Source organism: Phocoena sinus, chromosome 6 (genome assembly GCF_008692025.1).
Source record: "Phocoena sinus isolate mPhoSin1 chromosome 6, mPhoSin1.pri, whole genome shotgun sequence".
In the NCBI taxonomy this organism is placed as follows: domain Eukaryota; kingdom Metazoa; phylum Chordata; class Mammalia; order Artiodactyla; family Phocoenidae; genus Phocoena; species Phocoena sinus.
Window position 1 is genome coordinate 92733904 of NC_045768.1, and position 24787 is coordinate 92758690.

The following is a 24787-nucleotide window of genomic DNA, read 5'->3' on the forward strand; positions in this document are numbered from 1 at the left end:
TATTACAGCATTTTTGGGGTTCGTTTGTACAAGGTTTGTGGGAAATGATGGCTTTTTTAATGTCATACAAATCAGTTTTGCTTTGGATACCTTAGGTTCCTTAAGGCATGACTGGTTTTATTTTTAAGATTAAAATAAAATATGATTTTATTTTTAAGATCAACGGAATACACCCAAGTTGTTACTTTCTTCAGAGTATTTACTTTGAAATGTTTTCTTATTATTATTACACTGATGCTGCTATTGCTTGAATCTGGTTTATGCTTTTGGAATTGTCCTTAAAAGCCTATATATTTACAAATAGAGCCTCAGCAGATCTGCACTTGGAGGATAGAAATTTGGGATTAAATTGTCAAGGGAAGGCGCTTACCTAGCCCCCCCTTTCCCCCTTTGTTTTTGCCATTGTGTTCCTGGAACACATGCTTCCTCATCAAGTTAACTTTGCCAGAGCAGCAAGTTATTTTTTTAATCCTTGCTTTAGATAGCAAACACTGTCTTTATTCATCCTGTATAAATATAGTTCAGTTTTCACAGAAATCTTTCTTTAAATTTGTATTTTTAACCAAAGGTAACTAATTATGTAATAGTAAATCTTTGGCATTTTAGTCTAAGTTCAGCCGAACACATTCTTCCTCGTGAAGCACATCCTCTTTTCTCCTCATCTTGACATCAGTCCATTTTCCACATTAGAAATTAACATTGAAGAATCTTCCCTTCAGGGCTTAAAAAGTATTATCCACACCTTTGTATCAATTATTTGTGCTCAGTAATTATCATGCATTCTTTTTCTGACCCAGAATTTTAGTTTCTGACCCCTTCAAGGGCAAGGCTGCTAGCTTACTTGAAATTTACTGCATTCTGCCACATGACCTGTGTTAGCTCTGTTGTCATCATAGGACAGAAGAAACCTTTTATCTTGATAAAAAAGTGATTTGACTAAACCAAAATATCTGAAGATATATGAGTATCTCTGGTGATGGGATTTAAGGGTTTCTTATTGTTTTTCTTTCTAGTTCTGGGCCATCTCTGTTTCCAACAGTAGATATGGATTGCTTTTGTAAACAGAAAAGCAATTTAAAAAAGGAAATCCAAAGGCCTGTGTGCAAAGCAGCAATATGTTACATGCCTAATTTAATTAATAGTTAACTATGGTATTCCCTATGATACTTTAGTCTGAAAAATTATTTGGACTTCATTTATGTTCCATGTAGGAAGAAAATGGTCTTTCCTAATTTGCTTAAGGCAGTACATTAAAGTTACAGTTTTGTTTTCCTTAAGCTAAAGATGGAGAGAAAAGTAAGTCAGTCAACCCAAAAGCATGTGATGTCACAGAGTACCAGTTCCCAAAGTGTAGTCTGAGGACCCTTGAGGTTTCCAGAGGCCCATTCAGGAGGCTTATTAGGTCAAAATTAATTTTCATAAAAATCTTAAGATATAATTTGCCTTTTTCACTCTCATCCTTTCACAGTTATACACTGGAGTTTCCCACTATTTGGAAGATCTGCATAACTAAGTGAATACAATATTTTCTATATGAGCAATGCATGATGTTACCAAATCATATATTGGTGAAAGATCCATTCAAAGACCAACAGATTTTTTACGTTGTGGTAAAAACACAAAACATTAAATTTACTACCATAATTATTTTTAAGTGTACAGTTCCAGAGGCATTAAGTATATTCACATTGTTATGGAATAGGTTTCCAGAAATTTTTCATTTTGCAAGTCTGTAATTCTTTCCCCATTAAAACAACAGCTACTCTTTTCTGCCTCCCACTGGCCCCTGGCACCCACCATCCTGTTTCTATGAATTTGATTACTTTAGATACATCATAAGTAGAATCATGTAGTATTTGTCTTTTTGTGACTAGATTCTTCCCCTTAGCAGAATGTCCTCAAGATTCATCCATGTTGTAGCATGTGATAGGATTTCCTTTCTTTCTAAGGCTGAATAATATTCCATTGCATGTGTATACCACATTTTTTCCCCCATTCATCCATGATTGGACACTTGGGTTCCTTCTACCTTTTGGCTATTGTGAATACTGCTGCTGTGAACATGGGTATACAAATATCTCTTTGAGCCCTTCTTTCAGTTCTTTTGAGTATTTAACCAGGAATTCTGAATCATATGGTAATTTTGTGTTTAATTATCTGAGGAGCCTACATACGTAATATTTTCCATAGTGTTTGTTAACATTTTACAGTCCCACCAACAGTGCCCGAGGGTTCCAATTTCTCCGCATCCTCACCAATATTTGTTATTTTCTGTTGGTTTTGATTTGCATTTCTCTGATGATTAGTGATGTTAAGAATCTTTCATATGCTTTTTGCCCGTTCGTATGTCATTTTTGCAGAAATGTCTGTTCAAGTCCTTTGCCCACTTTTTTGATCAGGTCACTTGATTTTTTTGTTTTGTTTATTGTAGAGTTGTAGGCGTTCTTTATGTATTCTGGAGACAAATGAATTTTAATTTAATAGTGTGACAGAAGTTTATTGATAATGATTTCAGATTCTACATTGCAATTAACCTTTAAGGAAAGCTACCACTTGTTGAGTTTTGATGTGGTATCATAGAAGAATACCTAGAATTATCTGAACACTAATAAAATATTTTTTCAACAGCATATCTTTGTGATTTTATACACCAACTAAAAGTACATACAACAGATTGAATGCTGAAACAGATACGAGATTCTAGCTGTCCTTTTTTTTTTTTTTTGGTGGTACACGGGCCTCTCACTGCTGTGGCCTCTCCCATTATGGAGCACAGGCTCCGGATGCGCAGGCCCAGCGGCCATGGCTGTCGGGCCCAGCCGCTCCGCGGCATGTGGGATCTTCCCGGACCGGGGCACGCACCCGTGTCCCCTGCATCGGCAGGCGGACTCTCAACCACTGCGGCACCAGGGAAGCCCCTAGCTGTCCATTTTTAAAGCTAGACATTTCTTACTAATTTTTTGTTAGAAAATATTTTTCATTAAAAATGTGTTTCTGTAGGTATTTTAACATATTTTTAGATAATGTCATTTATAATTTCTAAAATAGTTGGTACTGATATTTATCATCCATATAAACAAATGCGCAAAAACTTTTAAGAATGTAAAGGAGTCCTAAGATGAGAAAGTTTGATAACTTCTGGTATGAAGAAAACTAGTGGGATTTTGCTATAGTGTCATGCACAGTGGGGAATTCTATGTTATTTTGGGTAATTATTGCATACTTAAACAAAGAAAACTACCGTATGTGTTTACAGTGTCCTGATAAAATTGGATAGCAGTACCTTTACCAAGAAATTCTAATCTTTGTTCCTTTGAACTTTGACAAAAATAGGACTCATGAGTAAGAAGTGCTAATTTTTTTTAAAGATAATTGTCTAAAATGTGAGGAATGGATAAACCTTAAAATCAGTAGGTTCCTCCATAATTTTCGCAATATTAAAAAAGAAAATGAAACTTGTAATTTTTCACCTATGTCTTTAATGTAGAGCAGGGCTGCAGAGAGCTATTGATACACCAGTAGGGAGGCCTGTGTTCCTAATCACACAGGCCATCTAGAACAACCTGCTTTCCTCTGAAATAATTAATTTATACAACAAATGTTGAACCCCTGTGATCACAGTATTGGAAACAAGATGGGAAAGGCCTTTGCTTTCATCACTGTGCAGTCTAAAAGCAAGTAAACAAACATGTAAAACAAGATAACTGCAGAGAGTGGTAAATGTCTTTAAGAAATCAAGCTCGGTTAGGTGACTGATTGTTGGGGCTATTTTCACCGGGTGGTCCTGGAAAGCCTCTGGGAGGACATCTGCTCAGGAAGAGCCAGCCCCCGAGGATGTGGGGGCCATAGTCAGCCCAAGGGTATCCCAGGAAAAGATGCCCATGCTGCTGAGGTGTAAGGCAGTCAAGCAGTATGTGACGAGCAGGAGGGCAGAGGGCTACCAGGGGATGATGGCCAATGTGCTGTGGATCTGGAGAAGCAGTTCGTTATTCAAATTATGAAAGGAAAGTGCTGGAGTGTTTTAAGCAAATGACCAGCACAATCTGGTATAACGGCCACAAATATCACTCTGACTGTAAAAAATAGGTTGTAGGGGCAAGAGTAAAAACCTATGCCTTGAATAGGTTAATACCTTGGTTTTCATAAATGGTCAATGGTTATATAAGATATTTAAAAGGCAAGGTGGGTAAAGGGAATATGGGAACAATATTATTTTTGGAACTCTTCTGTAAGTCTAATTCTATCTCATAATTTAAAATAATTATCTATTAAACAATAACAAAAAACACTTTATACCTTGAATAAACTAAAAGTTTTAATTAGGTACAGTACCAAGAACAGATGAATTCAGAAAAAAAAGAAAAAAGCAGATTCTTTCACGTAAACTATTGTTTGCTTTTTTGTCCCCAGCAACATCTCGAATCAGTGATGCACACCTAGCCGACACAATGATTGGCAAAGCAGTGGAGCACATGTTTGAGACCGAGGATGGCTCTAAAGACGAGTGGAGGGGAATGGTCTTAGCACGTGCCCCTATAATGAACACATGGTTTTACATCACCTATGAAAAAGATCCTGTCTTGTACATGTACCAGCTCTTAGATGATTATAAAGAAGGCGACCTTCGCATTATGCCCGATTCTAGTAAGTATAGATTGACAACTTTTATTTTTGATAATTCAAAAATAATTTGATAAATCAAATATCTTTAGAGCAAGATATTTGATTAACTCTTGTGCAGATACATTTAAAAATTTTAATTATTAGGGTTAAGTGGTTATTCTTTTAGTCATGCACAAAGCATAGGTTGTGAAATTTTTACCCTTTTGCCAAGAATAATTTACTTTCCCTGTTCTGGACTTTGGACTTTCATATGAATGGTGTATATAATGTGGGGTCCTTTGTGACTAGCTTCTTTCACTCAGCTTATGTTTTCAAGGCTCATCCATGTTGTAACGTGTGTCTGTATTTCATTTCTTTTAATAACCAAATACAACTCGATTGGATATACTGTATTTTGTTTATTCATTCATCTGTTGATGGATATTTGGATTTTTTTGCTTCTTTTTGGTTATTATGAAGAATTATGTACAAGTTTCTGAGTGGACATTTGTTTTCAGTTTTCTTGGGTATATGCCTTGGAATGGAATTGATGAGGCATAGTGATCACTCTGGGTTGAATCATTTAGGCAACTGCCAGACTGATTTTCAGAGTGGTTGCATCATTTTATATTCTCACCAACAGTGTGTGAGGGTTCTGATTTCTCCACATCCTTACCAACACTTGTTACTTGACTTTTTGATTCTAGCCATCCTAGTGGTAGTGAAATGGTATCTCATTGTGGGTTTGGTTTTCATTTTTTTTGATGACTAAAGATGTCAAGTATCTTTTCGTGTGTTATTGGCCATTTTTGTGTCTTGTTGGAGAAATATCTATTCACATCCTTTGCCTGTTTTTCAATTGCATTGTCTTTCTTTTATTGAGTCGTAACAGTCAATAGTATAGGTATAAGTCTCTTGTCAGATATGTGACTTGCAGATACTTTCTCTTATTCTCTGAGTTGTCTTTTCAGTTTCTTGATAGTATTCTTTGAAGTACAAAAGTTTTTAATTTTGATGAAGTCCTGTTTTTCTAGTTTTCCTTTTATTGCTCATGCTTTTGGTGTCATATCTAATAAACCCTTGCCAAATCAAAGGTTATGAAGATTTGCCCCTATGTTTTCTTCTAAGAGTCTTACAGTTTTAGCTCTTACATGTAGGTCTTACTTGGATCTTTGATACATTTTGAGTCAATATTTGTTTATGATGTGTCATGTCCAACTTCTTTGTTTTGCATGTGGCAATCCAGTTGTCTGAAAACCACTTTTCAGAGACTTTTCAAAAGACTATTCTTTTTCCTACTGAATGGTTTTGGCACCCTTGGTAAAAATTACTTGACTATGGAGGTATGGAGATATTTCTGGACTTTGAGTTCTATTCCATTTGTCCATATGTCTATAGTTATGCCAGTGTCACACTTGATTACACTGCTTCATAATAAGTTTTAAAATCAAGAAGTGTGAATCCTCCTTTTTCAGAATTGTTTTGGCTGTTCTTTGCAATTTTGTATGAATTTTAGAATCAGCTTGTCAATTTCTGCAAAAGAAGTCAGCTGGGATTCTGTTAGGTATTGTGTTGAATCTCTAGATCAGTTTGGCGGGGGCATATTGCCATCTTAAGTTAAGCCATTGACCCATGAGCATGGGATGTTTTTTCATTTATTGAGTTTTTTCCATTTCTATCAACGTTTTGTAGTTTTCTGAGTATACTTTTTTGCCCTTCTTATAGTCCTAAGTATTTTATTCTTTTTGATGCTATTGTGAATAAAATTATTTTCTTAATTTCACTTTTGCATAAGCCTTTTTTTTTTTTTTTCTTTAAACTACTCAATAGCTTTTCCTCAAACACATGAATTCTTGGCCCTAGGCAGATATGGCCGACTGACAGACACTGGATATATTAGCAATGTAACACCATCTCTGTTCCTTTTTTTTTTTTTTTTTTTTTTTTTTAAAGTTCTTCCTGTGAACAAGCCACTCATTGAATCTACTCATGTGCTCATCTGGCCCTGACTTCTGCCTTCTTAGATTTTTTTTTTTTTTTAAGTGCATGTATATTTGTTATAAATGTGTAATGGAAAGTAAAAAAGGCAGGAATTTAAATATGAGAGCATACCATAAAAACATTTCCTCCAACCTATATGAAGTTTTAAACTTTTTTGTAGAGAAATGTCCAAAGCAAGTACTGTTGACTTGATAATAGAAAGTATGAGGTCATTTGCAGATTAAATCATTGCCTGTACCAACCACGTCTTTATCCTCTCACTCCTTTCTTTCGAGTGATATGGAAGTTTATTTGCTGTTACTTGCTGTTGTGATGTTCTGATACAAAGAGCTCTGCAGTGGCCTCTGAGTCCTTGGCTTCTTCACTTATGGTTACTGTAAAACGTATGGCGATCATGTGTTTGTAATTTCTTTGTACACATGAGGTGCCACAAAAGTGTGGTGTGGTATGATGTTGGTGCTTGATGGAAGAGCACTGTTGAAGAAGAGTTCAGCTTAGATTTCCTCTTTACTTCCTTTTTTTAAAGAACTGATAACACTATGCTCAGGTGGTTTGCTTGTGTTGTGTGAGATCAGAATAGCAGGTTTCAGATTATGCCATTCAATGAGAGAATTTATTATAATCAAAGAGGCAAACTACTGTTAATACAGATACATGATATGATCCAAACCAGGATACATGTGAAAATAAAAAGGTGCACTGCTAACCATTGTGTCAGGACTACAGGCATAAGCACTGACTGTCTTGGGCAAACCAGGATACCTGGTTGTCGTACTTGAAGGCTCTCTGTTACTACATGGATAAGAGCTTGAGTTATTCAGGACCTGTTAGGCGTTTCTTAAAATAGAATTGTAACTGCCTAGCTCCTTCCCCTGGCTCCCCTTTTTTGTACTTTGTTTCTTTATTGTTGACAGTGATGATTTGTTCTCATTTTATGTGTATTCCTAGAATTTACAGAGTTCTTGCTAGGTCATAGGGCGGGCAGTGTTTTCCAACACTCAGATTTTCTTGGGGGCTTCTCAAAAAGTTCAGGTGCCTCAGCCATCCTCTGAGATTCAGTTGTAATTGGTCTGAGGATGGAGTTCACTTAGCACCTATTTTTATAGCACAGGAAATCTCTTTTATTTTGAAACTGGGTTAAGAGGACCATGTGTGATGAAATGAAGTTGAGGGAAAAAAAGCTTTAAGGATTCACAGGATAAGACAGGAATACTTAGGCATTTAGGCACATTCTCAGTAATCCCAGTAGGTATTATCTGCTTTGAAATTATTTCAAAGTAAAACAGCCTTATTTTTAAGAAGCTATAGAACACAACATTGTAAATCAACTATACTTCAATAAAATTTTTTTAAAAAAGAAAGAAGCTGTATAATTACATTTGATTCTTGAACAGCTTGGGGGTTGGGGAGACTGATCCTCCGTGCAGTTGAAAATCTGCATATGACTTATGGGCAGCCCTTTATATCTGCAGTTCCTCTGCATCTGTGGATTCAACTAACTGCAGATCGTGTATTTACTATTGGAAAAGATCCCTGTATAAGTGGACCCATGCAGTTCATACCCCTGTTGTGCAGGGGTCAACTGTATTTAGTTTTTTTCTTGACCCTTTCCTTCTTTTAGTCTATCCCTATTTAGGTCATTATAGCTATAACTAAATATAAGCCAAAAGAATTTCTGGTTATGATTTTCAAAATCATTTACATGTCTAGCTCTTGGGGATCAGCACACTGTTTTTGTAAATAAAGTTTTGTTGGCACACAACCACACCATTCATTTATATATCATCTGTGGCTGCTCTCATGTGACAACAATACAGCTGAGTAGTTGGTACAGAGACCGTATGGCTTCAGGCCTAACATATGTATTGTCTGGCCTTTGAAGGAAAAGTTTGCTGACTCTTGGTCTAGAAAATCAAGATGAATTCAGGATATTAAAAAAAAATTTTTTTAATTATTAAAATAGATATGTGAGTTGGTGTGTATCTAAAAATTGACTCTAAATTCTCTTTTTTCCCCCTTTTAAATACAGATGATTCACCTCCAGCAGAAAGGGAACCAGGAGAAGTTGTGGACAGCCTGGTAGGCAAACAAGTGGAATATGCCAAAGAAGATGGCTCTAAAAGGACTGGCATGGTCATTCATCAAGTAGAAGCCAAACCGTCTGTCTATTTCATCAAGTTTGATGATGATTTCCATATTTATGTCTACGATTTGGTGAAAACATCCTAGATGTCATCACGAACTTTGCCAAATTTGTGGAACTATTAAATGTATAATTTGTAGACATAAAGACTTGATTGCTTTCCAGTTTAATGAAAGCTTAAATGTCCCTGCGAACCCACAATCTCTGCCAGCAGAACTGGTTTTGTTCTGAATAGTACAGATTTATGTGAACACAAAGCATTTTGTGTAAGGAACTCCTTCCTCTTAAAAGAAGTCTGTCTGTTTGGAAGGGAGTTACAGGCAAGTCTGGTAAAAGTTAAGCTAGTATCATAGTCATTTAAAACTGTAGTAGATCTTATCCACTTTCCCCTTCACGCTTAACACTGTTATTCTGCTGCCACAATGCAAGCATAGTTTGGTATTTTTGTTATTGCCTTTTTTTGAGATATATATGTATCTATATCTACCTATCTATCTATATCTGTGTGTATACATATATAATGTATATATACATACACATAGATCTGTGTGCATGCGCGCGCGCACACACACACACACACACACACACACTTCATGGGCAGTCCTTTCTTTGTGGATTGGAGTGGGGGTTACATAATTTTCTCCAGTTTAACAGGAGTGCTGACCCAAGCCATTTGTATTTAGTGTATTCAGTGTATTACTGCTGTTTATTTAAAATTAAATTTGGGCACAGGAAGCACATTGGGACATTCAGCTTATTTTGAAAGTCAGGTTCAGAGCACCATTTCAGTCTGGAGGCTTTAAACTGTAAATTCAAATATGAATCACCTGTGAACATTTAATGACCCACATTACAATTTTACAAAACAGTTAGAAATCTGGGTAAAAGGCTGCCTTTAATTCTAAGCTTTGTATATTATTTGTTTACATTTTTTATCATAAATACTTCTTTTTAAGCAAAGCCCAGGTACTTGGTCCACATAGTGTAATGCAGGTGTATTTTGGATGGCACATTTGGTCCATTATTTGTACAAATTAGTAATCTGGAATTTTAGTACCTGGATTTAAAAGGCAACAGTGTACCAGCGGTTTATGTGTATTTGGTAAGTTCCTGGAAGAACGTAGTGCTTTTATATTAGAAATGTAAGTTTAAGAATGACGTTGTTGCCTTTTAACAAGTTCTCTGGGATACCTTTATTTTTATTACTGTTATTACTGATATATGATTATGGTCAGAAGACTTTTCCCCTCAAAGAATGTCTAGACAAATAACAGCTTAAATTCCTGACACCTCTTGTGGTGCTGTATGTTCTTACTCATGGTATGCTGTTGATGTGGATTCATGCCATTTGGTGGATCCTACCACATCAGGGTCAGTCACCTGCACAGGCTTGTGGGTGTGACTGATAGCAGCCCTTAGCCATTGAATCCTTTCCTGCAAGGTGGTTTTAACTAAAATAGAACTGCAAAAGTGGTTCATTTAGCAGCAGAACATCAGTCTATCACTTTGTTTTTGATGATCCCTGGCAGTTTGAAAGCTAGGAGAAAGATGATATGTGAAACCAATCTTGTGGAGATTGAAAATCTTACCTCTGATTTGGGCAGAAAGCTTAAATGCATATGAATCTCAGTCAAACACCAGGTCTGTGTGACGTCTGTCATGGCTGTTCTTGATGTTAAGAGATTCTGTAGTTTCAAGGCTGCGCTCTGCATGGTTTGTGTGATGCCCATTTTTGCCTTCAGGAAGGCTGTGCCTTGTTGTGCTGGTGGGTGGTAACCTCGCGCACCATGTAAATACAGCACCCCAGTTCTCTCCAGCGTGCCCAGTGCCTCACTGAGGGCAGCCAGGGGTGAGCTTCTCCATGCAGTGGGTACCCAGGTCTTAGGTGTTCCTCCTGTGCTTGAAACAAGTGTCATGCTACAGATCTGTCATCTGTTCTCCTGGAGGCTCTTGTAAGAGTTCCTGCATGTGAATCTCAAGGTTGAGCCCAGCTCCCTGTGCCCAAGTGGACACATGTGGCCCAGAGAGTGTGTTGTCCAGCGTGCACTGCATGAACAGGACACAGTGACTTCAGACTGAAAAACAAAGTCCTTTGGAGATATCCTGAGGGTTGGGTCAGTTGAGTTGAAACATTTCTGGCATTACTTAATGACTTGCATTGTGGTTTTTCTGCAAGTACCTTTAGCAACTTTTAATACCACATGATCTCTCTAGATGAATGTGACGTGATTTATTATCATCATTATTTTAATCATTATTCCATTTATTGCCTTTAGGGTTGAAGGAAGGGGAAGGGGTCTTTTTTTTGTTGTTTTTTCCTTTTTTTTTTCCCATTCTTTTTTCTTTTGGTGGCTTAAACCACACTTCCTGATGCCATGACTAACTCTGCTCCCCAGCCGAGTATTTCAGGCTTCGTCTAGGCTCATGTTTCAGATCTGCATGCATTGCTTGCATTTTCCTGGTATCGGAATGTTGGTTCCTTGTTCTAGGAATACAACATTAATTTCCAAAATTATCATGGGACTTGTGACAACACAAGACATGAATCTCTGTATAAAATGTATTGGCCTTTCTCATTGACCTGCTATAGTATTATTGTGTCGTGTGTGTGTGTGTGCGTGATGTCTGGCTGCCATGTAAAGCTTCAAAGGAAAACCTTAAAAGCAGACCATCCTTTTTTGCATGCTCTATTCTAAGTAGAATGTTCAATGTAACTAACTAAAATTGCATGTTAAATATATTTAGGTTTTTTGTTTTCTATCTTTGTTTTTATTTGGTTTCAGTTTCTGTATATTTGCTTAACTGTGCTGTTTCAGTGGTTGTAGGATAAAGATGCACTGGTGAAGCAAATGTAGTGCCAACCGAAGGTGATTTTCCAGTTGTGTATGTCATGCAGCATTTGAAGGGACTGTGCATTCTTAAAACAATCACAGTTGCTTCTAAACCAGATTTCATTTCTATTATTGTTTTACGTGCCAAACCCTGAAGTGCATTGGGCTTGAATCTCTGAACGTTGTGGGCCCATTAGAAGGCTGTTTTGATTGTCACAAATTGTAGTGCCTGAAGACATTCTTGAAGCTGATTGTCTTAAAAAAAAAAAAAAAAAAAGTTCTCCAAAGACAAAACAGGAATTATTGTAACAGAAAATAATTATGGTCAAAATGTCTGTGGTTCCTTGGAAATGCTGCGCTTTTTGTATTTTCCATCATTAGTGCAGTTCGAACGAATGTGTATAGTTCAGAGGTCTTCGTGTTCGCATTTTAATATTAGGTAAATGACCTCATCTTTCAAGCTTGAATTCATTTTTAATTTTAATTTTATTTTATACAATGTGTAGACAGTTCCCTGTTCTCTGCATTTAGAAGTATAAACAATATAAATCTGTTCATTCTGTAAGTAATTTTTATAATTATGATGTAACTCTATCCTATCCTTAAAACATTTAAAATAAACCCTTTATGTGCAACTTTTGACTGTAAATTTTGTGCTTATGAGCAAACTGTGATGTGTTAAACGTGCTTCTGAAAAAGTTTTTGAAGTTTTACTTGAAGATTTTAAGAGACCTTTTTTCCCTCTTTTCACCAAATGTAAATGTCAGATATATATAGGAACAGAAAGAAATAGAATTTTTATTTGAATGATAATTAATAGTACCTGTAAAGAAAGGGAGCAATAATCAATAGCCCCAATATATTATATAGTCCAAAATATGAAAGTTTGTGATTAGCAATTAATGAGAAATTTCAGTTTATCATAAAATTTTAAACTTAAAAGAATTGTTTTAAATAGAATTAAATAATGTGTGTTTTATACTTTCACATCTTTTCTTGCTATAATTATATATTGCTTTTATTAATACTTAAATACCAACTAGTGAAATTCTGCAGTGAAAAAATCTTTTTTTTTTTTTTTCCCAGTAGTAAGGACAAAGACATGTAGGTAATACTGGAATTATATGTACTCTATATTTTATCTTCCTGGATAATTTTATCAGTGAGAGGGAAAAGTAGAGTTTATGGTATGCCTGCCCTTAATTAGATTCATTTTTTATGTTTCCCTGTTCGGCCCAAGGATCCGTGGTTAAAGCTAGGACGGGACAGGTCACTTTTGTTGCGGCCAGAGTGGCTGGGGAGGCTTGGCATGGCAGCTGCAATGACCACTGCTGAGGCCCTGGCCAAGGGGATGCAGGACCACCTCTCAGACTCTGGTGGGAGGAGTTGCAGACAGGTGTTGGGAGAAGATGAACCTGGAAGCACACGTGTTCACCCTGGGCGAGATCTTACAGTCTTCTTCCTGAAGGTAAATCACTCGTAGTATCGAAGGTACAGCTCAGGAAATATTTTCCCCCAAAATAACAAAGCAAGCTTAGTCGAAAGGTTGGCGGTTGCTGACTGCTGTTTGTAAACTGAAGAACTAGGTCTAGAGCAGTCGCCACTATTGGAGAATTGCAGGGATGGGCTTGCTTTCCATTGTTTCTTCACTTGATACAGTCACAGCTCTGTGATAATAAAGCATTTGACACTAATAAAGCACTAGCAAAAGTGCTTAGTAAGTACCTTGCCAAACTCTTTCTGTTTTTTTGTTTTTGTTTTTTGACCATGCCATGTGGCATGCGGGATCTTAGTTCCCCAACCAGGGATCGAACCCATGCCCCCTGCAGTGGAAGCACAGAGTCTTAACTACTGAACTGCCAGGGAAGTCCCTTCATTTAATTCTTAATATTGTGAGGAAGGCATGACGTTTTTCCATGTTGTGCTATTGTAAAAGGAGTGAGGGTTGAGTACCTTGTCCAGGATTACAGAGGCCATCAGGACTCAGACCCTCAATGCTGTGCCCGGGCTCCAAGCTGCTGTGTTCACGCCTCAGAATTAAATTACTAAAGTGGGGTGATTTGATTTGAATAGTCTATGGTCCAGTAATTTCTATGGATAATTTTTTGTAACCTTATTTCGTACACTGATAGCAAAAAGTATTTTATTTCCAAGTTGCATAATAAAAGGTTTTATATTAAGTCGCTAGAATGTAGAAATCTGTCTATAGTGAGAATTGTAATCCAAAGTTATAATAAATATAGCTAATAAAAGGTATAAAAATAAATATCTTTTATTTGGAGAGAAATTATACTGGAAATATTTAAATTTCCATCACAAGAATGTAGATACTATTTTATATTTCAGACACTTTAAACATGTCATTAAGTTAATATTCTTATAAAACCTAGACTTCTTATGCTCCTTCCTAGTTTTCACAGTAATTGTCCTATGTCATTAATATACGTGTGTGTGTGTGTGTGTGTGTGTGTGTGTGAGTTTTTAGGCTGCTGAATTTCAGAAAATCAGGTGAGTCTGTAAACTGTTTCTCCAGACATTCTAGGATAGTCTCTGCCCCTGTATGGGCCCTAAAACTCGTAGGTTTTGGTAACTCAGTGGCAGATGGACTTCGGGTACTGCCTTGGCACATCATTTTGCCTAAAAATGACATTGCATTCTTTCTGCTTAATTTTTATGTGAGGGCACTGGACCAGGTAGCGCATTGACCCCTGTCAGCTCTCGCAGTGGTGACACAGAGGCGGGGACCCTTTCATTGCATTTCTTTTTTACGTTGGCTATTAACAGTAGGTGAGTAGGCTGCCATGTGTACTGTGGGCGTGTTCCTGCTTCCGCTTTATCTCCATCCTCTTTCATTACTTTCAACTTATGCTTTGAAAATTCATGCTCTGGGGGAACATTAGAGCTTGAAGTACCATGTGAGCTACCTAAAAATCCTTTTTATAGGATTGGCACATTACACGTAACTTTAAATTCTGTGTCTTCATGTTGGAACCAAAGCAGATTATGATGTGAAAGGGACAGAAGGAAGACCAAGACCTTTTAAAAACCTTGACATTGATATGAACAGTTAACAACTGAAGATTGAAATTCAGCATTCTGAATTGTCCTCTGATACAGATTGTGAAAGTTGCTTTAAAGCTTTTGCCTTAGGTTTGTCTCCTAAAGGATTTGTAAGAAATCTGAACACGACTACTTGTGCACTGCGCATTCCCACTAGAAAAACGAGAGGAGAGTAGTCCCTGGTGACTGTGGCTTTTTTCCCAAGAGTTGTACTTTGTGTGGACTGTGTTTACTCTGTGTGTGTGTGTGTGTGTGTGTGTGCATGTCTGTTATTTACGGGGGACCTGATTTGAGCAAAGTGTTGCTTCGAGTTGCCCTGTAATACCGTGGCCAAGTAGTTTTAACCACTGCATTTGTCTTAATTTATCCCAAATCTGATTTGTCACAGGAGAAGGACAAGATTGTGGTCATTTTCAGAGCAGTCCAGCCAGCAGAAGAGAGCAGTATGTTAAGGACTGAAAAACATGTCTGAAGGGATGGAGTCCACAGTCTGCATTGTCCTACAACTAGAATTACTGCCTCTGAGCAGTTTGTGGGGGAGAGATCACACAGAGCACAGGAAACTAACACCTGTTACCAGCCGTCTCCTTAATTCACATGCATTTGTAAGACAAACAAGTAAACAAAAACAGAAATGTCTCAGCTGTTGTGACTGGCCCTTTTTTAAAATTTGGTAGTTATATTTTTTAAAAAGGGTCATGCTCTGATCAAATTACATGTGGTAGACCACTGAAGGATTGTTTTCTGATACTGCTTTACATATTATATGTGTCCGTCAGCTCAGGCTGCCGTAACAAACACCACAGACTGTGGGGCTTGAACAATAGACATTTATTCTTGCTCAGGTCTAGAAGATGAAACTCCATGGTTAAGGTGTCAGCAGGATGGTTTCTCCTGAGGCCTTTCTCCTTGGCTTGCAGACAGCTGTCCTACCTCCAGCTTCACATGGTGTTCCCTCTGTGTGTGTCTGCCGTGATCTCTTGTAAGAACATCAGTTACATTGGATTAGGGCCCGCTATAACCACCTCATTTAACCTTAACCGCTTCTTTAAAGGCCATATCTCCAAATACAGTCACATTCTGAGTTGCCAGGGGTTAGGATACCAACAGGTGAATTTTGGGGTAATGCAATTTAATCCACAGCACTGTGTTAAAATTTAGTTGGGCTTTCTTACTGTTAAGCTTACAATGGAAAAGAAATCTTATTGGCAGAGCATTATTTTTGACAGACTAATTATTTTAAAAACAATACTAATTTTCTATTTTTATTTAAAAGGGATGGATAAATTTAGTGTACTAAAGAGAGCATTGAAAGAAGAGCCAAATCTCTGAGTTCTCGTTGCCCACTACCTATCAGTATGATCTCAGGCAAATTGTTTAGCCTTTCTAACTTCTTTTCCTCATCTGTATTTGGGGAGAATCCTGCCCTACTCACTCAAAAGATGAGTGGATCCAGTGATGCTGGATGTGCGCGTGATGCAAACCTGAGCCTGATGCAGAGGGAGCGGGTCACCTTCGTGCTGGGATTTCATTGGGTGTCAGGGCCTTACACAGACAGCAGCTCTGTCATTTCAGGCCTTGCCATGATTTGCTTTGATTTTATGATCTTTGAGATCTTTTAGTTTGATACAGTTTCACTTATATAATGTCAATCGGGAAGATTTCCATTTTTATATTTTTTCAGAACAGTAGCATCTCCCAGCATATGTAAAAATTGTTGTAAAAAGCACCGTTGAAAGGTCAGTGGGATGTTCCACATTTTCCATTTTATTGTGACTAAGAAGGAGACTATGAAGATAACCTTCATGAATAAAGGTCTGCATATGTGTTTTGCTAATGTTCTCACATTGTCATAGGGGTCATGAACACTGAACTGCCTCCTTAGTGCTTTCGTAAAACATGGTGCTAGAGTTGGCAGTGTCAGCCAGTGGCCTGATTTGGAGTAATTTAAATAGAAATAGTCTACTTTCAGAGAGTTTTGCTGCCTAAGAGGGAAGTCGTATCTTTAAAACAGGACAGTTATGCCCAATGAAACGTAGCCGTTGTGTGTAATAGGAGAGTAATGACCACTGTCCTCACTCCCACCCCAAGTGAGGCCTTGATGCACTGTGTCTTTAATCACCAATGTTGCTTTTTCTCTAATATAATCTGAAATCAGTCCCTCTTCGGAGAAGTTTTAAAAGTTGATTATGGTTTGAGGGGGCGGGGTTGTTTGCAGGTATTAATTTCACCTTAGTATTTGATGTCCCATCTTTAATTAATTTCTGGTATGGCTATTTAACATTGGTCCCACACTCAGGTAAAGCCAGCTGTTTTATTTAAACTGCAACCGAATTTCATTTTATTTTCACGTGTGCCCAAAAGAAATAACCATCAAATTGTCTGAGAATGGTAGCTGGCATCTGGCGCGTAACGGTGCCATTGCTTGTGTTCTTCAGTGGGGCGCCTGGGAAAGTGTTGAGGGTGTGGACACCAAGAGCAAGATTTTGTCCTGCTGAGAAAGTGAAGATAGCAGGCTGCCTTCCTCTAAAGGAGGTGAGGGTTTAATTAAACTTCTTTAGAGTGGAATTACAAATGTTGCTATGTTGCAAGTCTTTATTATAACCTGTAAACAAGTCAATTCTAACCTAATTCAGCTTTAATACTCTACAGATAGTAGCAAAAATGTACATTTGCCTCTAGGATATTTTGTAAATGTGAATAATATACAAATAATTTCATAAGCTACCTAAAATCTTTTATGGAACAAAATAGGTATACATAGTTATTTTGCCCTTGAAAATTCTCCATCCTTAATAGCGAAGTTTTAAGAGTCCTGTGGAAGATTGCTGTTTCTTTCCAGATAATGTAAATTGATATGGTATACTGCCACCTCAAGAGAGGCACCTCACTGAAATGGCTCCTAAAACTTGTGGTCACTGTTGTGTGGTTAAATTTCACCAGTATGTGAGTTATATGGTGGTTACGACTTGGGATTTTGGGGGGCACTGTCCAGTGCAGCAGCTGGACTTTGCAGGATAAATTCACAAGGCCTGGTAGAATTAGCCCTGGGCAGGTATTTGGAGTCTGGTCTCTGTTCTCTATTTTAAAACATCTCTGTGCTCAGTTTCTTTCTTTGCATGATTATTTTTTTTAACATCTCTGAACTTCTAACTTGTTTATCCAGAATAATATTATGATTTCCTGTTTTTTAAAAGCACTTAGGAAAGAGTAACTTGTTTTTGCAAAAATGCCTCAGAATAAGTGACAATCTATACTACATTTAAACTAGCACCGTAATTCAGATAGCAATAAGCTCGTGTCTGTTCTACGTATTACTACACTGAAGTCTTCCCACTGCTCATCTGGTTCAGTGAGGTGCCTTATACCAAGAATTACTTTGGCTGATGAACATGAAGCTGATGAAGGTGTTTCTTCCTAACTGGTGTTCTCCCTGCTACACTGTGCTCCATGGAGGAGCTTACAACTGGCATTTAAGCATTTTAGTTGTCTGTGACACCAAAGAGTGGTGTGATGTAGCTTTTAGAAAGAGAAAACAAAGTAAAATGTAAATTGTAGCATATTCTCAGTTTACAGTCAAAATCCTCCCAGCCGACCATTGTCCAACAGACCGTTAATACACTGGAATCCACCAGGGCTGTTTCTGCCCCGCCTCCTCCAGTGAGGGGCTTTCTGTGAGACAGCAGGACAAACTTGTGTTCCACGTTCCAGCAGGATCCATTTGGCTGTGGTCAGTACTTGCCTGGTTGTGTTGTCATACCTGCTGCTTCTCAGGGTTTACATGCACCTTATAGTTTTATCATGAAGTGCAAGGTTAAGTTTCAAATTGTGTACCATTAATATCAGAAAAATCCAAAATCTTTTCCGCAGTTTCTGTGTCTTCATAATTTAAAATATTCTAAAATTGTTTGTAATTTGTTTCCTGTTTAAAAACAGTTCTACTTACAATTTCAAGCTGAAACGGGTGAAGGCATGATTTTTGGCTAGACACCCATCTTTTTTTTTTTAAGACACCCATCTTAACGGTTGCTCTGTATTCTTATCTCTACCTTCTTTGGAGAAAAGACCAACTTTACCAGCTTCACTTTTCTGATGTGATATTGTAGGATTTCAAGACATTTTAAGTATTTTGAGGAAAGACACTATTAAGATGGGACTTTTGTATACCAAGGTATTTTAATGTTTTCCTTATACTGAGCATCCTAGGTTTAACTTAATAGTTTATATGCTCATTCAGCACTGAACTGAAGGTAAATTAGAAGTTTTTCAAAATTTATTTGAAGCCATTGTTCTAAGCTGACTTAATTTTTCCAAGAAAATTAAGTTCCTTTTATAGCTAACCATATTACCAAAATTCCTTTGCACTTAAGTAAATTGTCATACCTTTATTAAGCATCTTATTTCAGGATCATGTTAATATAATTTTGTGTTGATTTATTTACTTTTTATGATCTTTAAAGACAAGATTTTAAGAATCTTATGTCATGAATTTTTTCAGATGGTAAAATCATACCTAGTTCCCTGGGTACTGTCCAGAGTATCATTTTGAAAAAGTTCTGGTTTGAGTGACTTTGAGCCGAAAATCCCCCCAAAAGGGAAGTATATGAAAGTACATTATTGCAAAAAGGAGTAAGCTAATTCATACAGTGCCTAGGATACCTTTAAGCATTAGAAGAGACACTCTGAGCAGATTCATCTCAGGTTCACCTGAGTCTGTCTTTCAATGGCTCTCCACTTCAGGCTGTCTGCCAGCTCCTGAGTACCTGCAGAGTGCCTGTGAAGCTGAGTGCTTGGGCGGAGGCCCACGCTAGAGTCAGGAGGCATCTCCACTGTTCTGGCCTCCACCAGGGCCTCTTTGACTGCCTGCTGCACAGCATGTTCATAACATTGTGATTGGTGTCACAGGCCAGTTGAGTTTTAGGGTTGTCACCCGTCACCCCTCATGGCGTCCGTAAAGTCCAGGGAGCAGCCTGGGCCTGAGGGCCAGTGGCGAGTGTAGTCCCTGGTAAAGTGATTGTATCCAGTCTGCCGAATACCGAGGTGACACTCAAACCTCAGAAGTCAGGATGCCCACCTGCCCCCAAGGACCCTGCTGCCCAACCCCTACCCCCCAACCCCTACCCCCCTGGCTGCTTCCTGGAAGGAGGAGCAGTGAGAGAACTGCTCTCTTTGCACAAAGATCTGTTGCGTAACTACTGTCTCAGTTACACTCCTATTGTGGATGGTCAGGAGGCCCCAGGAAAATGTTCACAGACAGAAGTGTCAAATCTGTATCCCAAGTGACCATGCTGGATTTACAGCCTCGGGAGTTGGTCCTGCATGACTGTCAATGAAGAGTGTGTTTGATGGTGGGGTTTGCTGTGGCAGCTAGGAGCACTTTTCATTTTTCAACATGGGAATTCTTTCTCTGAGTGGTTCCTGGGAAGGCCACTGAGGGTCTTATTTCTCCCTTTCACTTTAGCACCACACATTGGTGACCAGGATTGCAGAGAAAAGGGCAGCTGCCTAGCTTCAGGTTGCCTGTTGGAGCTGGTGGCTAAGCAGGTACCGTGTACTGTAATGAAATGTTGGCTGACGTGACCATTTTCTCTTACACATTAGTCCCCATTCCTTTCATGCTTTTATTTTCCTTGCCTTATCAACAGTTAACACACTTTTAGTGGTCTGTCATGAGCCTAAATAAGCCTTTATAGAAGATTCATTTACTTATATTAAGATTATGTATTTAAAAGGTGAGGTTTTGTAGCTTTTTTCCTCACTGTCTGACATCGTGCTTGTAACTCACCATTAAGTTATTATTCTGGAGTAGAAAGGGGTTAAAGAGCTAAGAAATAGGAATTGATTACATGTTAATTTTGGTAATCATCAGAAATGGGTGGTCTTTAAGAGTGGTCAGTAAGACTGAGAAACTGTTTCTGCTAACCCATCTTAGGCTAGTGTCTTTGAGTGCAGCATGAGAGTCAGCTACATGATCATCTGTGTGAGGGTTATTAGAAATACAGATTCCTAGGCTTCACACAAACTAAAATTGACGCTCAGGAAACTGCAATCTTAGAAGAACTCCTTCCCTACCCCTAAATAATTTTGTGCATACTCAAGTTTGAGACCTACCATCTTGGATCTTAGGGAGTATTTAAAAATCAGGGAGTTTTTGTTATTTTAATATTTCCAAGGCTGTATCTCAGGGATGGTGAGAAAATGCTTTCATGTTTCTAATGATTTTGATTTAAATCTTCCTGTTTTAAGCCTTCAGATTAATTTTTATGTCAATATACAAATCTTAAAAGACTTTGGAACTGGGGAAATGATTAAAGTTGTTGTGTTTGGAGTTCTGTGAATGTGCTTATGAGATTGTTCAGAAATCAGCACATGGCATTCCTGTGTTTTGCCCATTCATGAGCCAGGCTGTGTTAGTTCTACCTCAGACCTCAGCCAGGTGACCCCGTCTGCTGTTGCCCATTTAGGTATGACTTTCTGATGGAAAACAACCCTCAGGCTTCAGTATTCAAATGATGTTGAGAGCTTCATCAGAAACAGAACTCAAGTCATTTTAGACTACTACTGTTCTATTCCTGAAAGGATACTCAGTAATAGTTTTATAACAAAACAGAAAACTTGCAGGACACGGAAGTACCTTGTGCCAAAATGATTTTCACCTGCAGGATGCTCTCTCATGCTCTCACACATTGATTTAACTTTGGAAAATGAATTGATGTCATTTTATAACTTTGAAAGATGCTTATTAATTAAAAGAAACTATTATAGGAACAAAAGAATAGTATTTTATCACAATTCATTTGCCATGTACACTTGGAATTTCTCTAAATAACCACTTAGCTGTGTGTTTCACAGAATTCTTATTTGTCTTTAAGAGGAACTCAGTCTTCAAACCGTCTAAATGATGACATGGGTGTGTGTATGCAGTGGCTTAATACCAAATGCATCCATGTTTATTTTCCAGATAGCTCACATTGGCCTGATTACTGGACTGTATGCATAGATAGATCTTAATATGCTCAGTGTTACTTCTTAGAATCTGAAGTACAGAGCTTGAATTAGTTAACTAACAACCTTTTATATTAAATTCGTTGTTACCTTCCTGGAAGTTGGACTTTTGCAAAAACGATAGTAAGTGGATGATTAAAGAGGTGTTTGTAAAAAAAAAAAATTTGTATATCACTTCCTAATAAGTGTTAATCACAACATAATATCAAAATATATGGGATGCAGCTAAACAGTGCTCAGAGGGAAATTTATAGCTGTGAATACTTATATTAAAAAGATCTCAAATCAAAGTCTAAGCTTCCACCTTAAAAAAACTAGAAAAAGGAGAGCAAGAATAAATCCAAAGCAAACAAAGAAAGAAATAATAAAGATTAGTATGGAAATCAGTGAAATAGAAAACAAAAATAGTACAGAAAAATCAATGAAAGCAATTGTTGGGTCTTTGAAAAGATCAAGTTTGGCATACCTTTAGCTACACTGACCAAGGAAGAAAGAAGACACAAATTAACAACATCAAGGATCAAAGAGGTCACATAACTACCAATTTTATAGAAATTAAAAGAATGGTAAGGAAATACTGTGAACAACTTTATGTCAACACATGGACAACTCAAGTGAAATGGACAAATCTTAAGACACAAATCACCAACACTTTGTCAAGAAGAAATAGAAAATTTCATTAGATCTATAACAAGTGGAGAGATTAGGCTGGAAACTAGACTTCTCTCATGAAAATAAACGCCAGGGCCAGATAGCTTCACTGGTGAATGCAATCAAACATATAAAGAAGAAATAATGCCAATCTTTCAGAGACTCAGAAAATAGAAGAGGAGGGAATACCTACTTGTTCTATGTTATGAGCCCCCTATTATCCTGATACAAAAGCCAGACAAAAGCATCACAAACACTACTACAGACCAGTATCCCTTATGAATATAGATACAAAAATCTTCAACAAATCCAATGACATTTAGAAAGTCTTAGGTTCATGGCCAGGTGAGATTTAATACCAGAAAGCCAATGAATGTATTCCACCATATTAACAGATGGAAGGACAAAAGACACGAGTCATTTCAAAAGGCAGAGGGAAAGCGTTTGACAAAGTGTGACACCATTCATGATAAAAACTCAAAAACATGGACTAGAAGGGAATTTTCTCAACCGGACAAAAGGTATCTATAAAAAAACAAAAGCTAACATCATACTTCATGGTGAAAGAATAACTTTCTCCTCTAAAGTCAGGAATTTCAAAGTTGTCCACTTTCATTCCTTCTATTCAACTTTATACTGTAGATCTAACCCTGCAGTCAAGCAAGAAAAAAATAAAAAGCATCCAGGTGGGAAAGGAAGAAATAAAGTTATCTTTATTTGCAGATGAGATGATTCTATGTTGAAAATCTTAAGTGATACACACATAAAACATAAAAGCTAAGGAATTAAGCAAGGTTGTAAGAAGACATATACAAAAAATCAATTGCATTTCTATATATAACTACATCAACTTGAAATTAATTCCATCAAAAAGGTTAAAATACTTAAGAATAAATTTAATAAAAGTATGAGATTGTACACAAGAAAATCTAAATAAATGGAGAGACATTCCATGTTCATGGACTGGAAGATTCACTATTAATATGGCAATTCCTGTCAAAATTCCAGCAGGTTTTGTTGCAGGAATAAGCTGATCCTAAAACTTTTATGGAAATATAAAAGGACTCAGAATAACCACAAGAATTTTGAAAAATAAAAACAAATTTGGAGAACTTATACTTCCTGGTTTTAAAACTTAACTATAAGCCTGTAGTAATCAAGATAGTGTGGTATTGGAATGAAGATATATCTAGATACATCTGGCTATCTCAGTGAGACAATTGAGAGTCTTGAAATTAATCCTTACATTCATGGGCAGTTGGTTTTCCTCAGAGGTACTGAGGCAATTCAGTGGAGAAAATATTGCCCTTTCAACAGTTGAGGCTGGAAGGATTGGTTATCCATATGCAAAAAGATGAATTTAGGGCTTCCCTGGTGGCGCAGTGGTTGGGAGTCCGCCTGCCGATGCGGGGGACACGGGTTCGTGCTCCGGTCCGGGAGGATCCCACGTGCCGCGGAGCTGCTGGGCCCGTGGGCCATGGCCACTGAGCCTGTGCTCCGCAACGGCAGAGGCCACAACAGTGAGAGGTCCGCGTAACGCAAAAAAAAAAAAAAAAAAAAAAAAAAAAGATGAATTTAGATCGTTCATAATATACAAAAGCTAACTCAAAATGGACCAACGACCTAAATGCAAGAGCTAAAACTATTGAATTTAGAATAAATTATAGGCAAGAATCTTCATGGTTTGTCAAAGATTTCTTGTATACAACACCAAAAGCACAATCTAAAAGGTAAAATTGATAAGTTAGACTTCATCAAAATTAAAAACTTGTGTGTCACAAGCCACTGTTAAGGAAATGAGAATGCAAGCCAGACTGGAAAAAAACATTTATAAATCATATTGATAAAAGATCGGTGTTCAGAGTATACAAAAAGCTCTTTAACAAGAAGACAATCCAAGTAATAGTGCAAAGGATTTGAATAGATATCTCTCCAAGGAAGATCCACAAGTGGCCAATAAATACAAAAAGATGTTCAACATCCTTAGTCATTAGGGAAGTGCAAATTAAAACTGAGATGCCACTTCCCATGCAGAATAACTGTACCAAATAACAATACCAAAATAGCTGTAACCCAAAGGACAGGCAATGACAAATGTTGGTAAAGATGTGGAGAAATTGGTGCAGCCCCTTTGGATAGCAGTTTAGCAGTTTCTTAAAAAGTTAAATACAAATTTACCATAAGACCCTAGGTACCTAGGAAAATACACATGAAAATCGAGAAAATATGTCTACAGAAAACTTGTAAACTAATGTTTATAGAAACATTGTTCATAATAGCCCCCAAATGGAAATACACCAAATTATCATCAACCAGTGAGTGGATAAACACACTGGTAGATCCATACAATGGAACACTACTCAGATAGGAAAAGGAATGAACTGGTACAAGCTACAATATCAAAAACATGAAATGGAGGAAGACAGATGGAAAATACCACATATTCTGTGATTCCATTTATGTGAAATTTCCTAAAAAGTAAAAACTACAGAAA

General features: G+C 37.4%; 1 protein-coding gene across 2 annotated transcripts in view; it reads left to right on the top strand.

Moving 5' to 3' along the window:
* The window catches only part of SPIN1 (spindlin 1), a 72910-nt gene extending 60698 nt beyond the window's left edge, over nucleotides 1–12212 (top strand). The window contains exons 5-6 of one of the 2 annotated variants that reach the window (XM_032634639.1): nucleotides 4411–4644; nucleotides 8633–12212. In XM_032634639.1, coding sequence (XP_032490530.1) covers nucleotides 4411–4644; nucleotides 8633–8832 — 434 coding nt within the window. In that variant the 3' untranslated portion in view covers nucleotides 8833–12212. The remainder of the gene's footprint in view (nucleotides 1–4410; nucleotides 4645–8632) is intronic. The other variant, XM_032634640.1, reaches the window with a different exon arrangement.
* Nucleotides 12213–24787: the final 12575 nt, after the last annotated feature.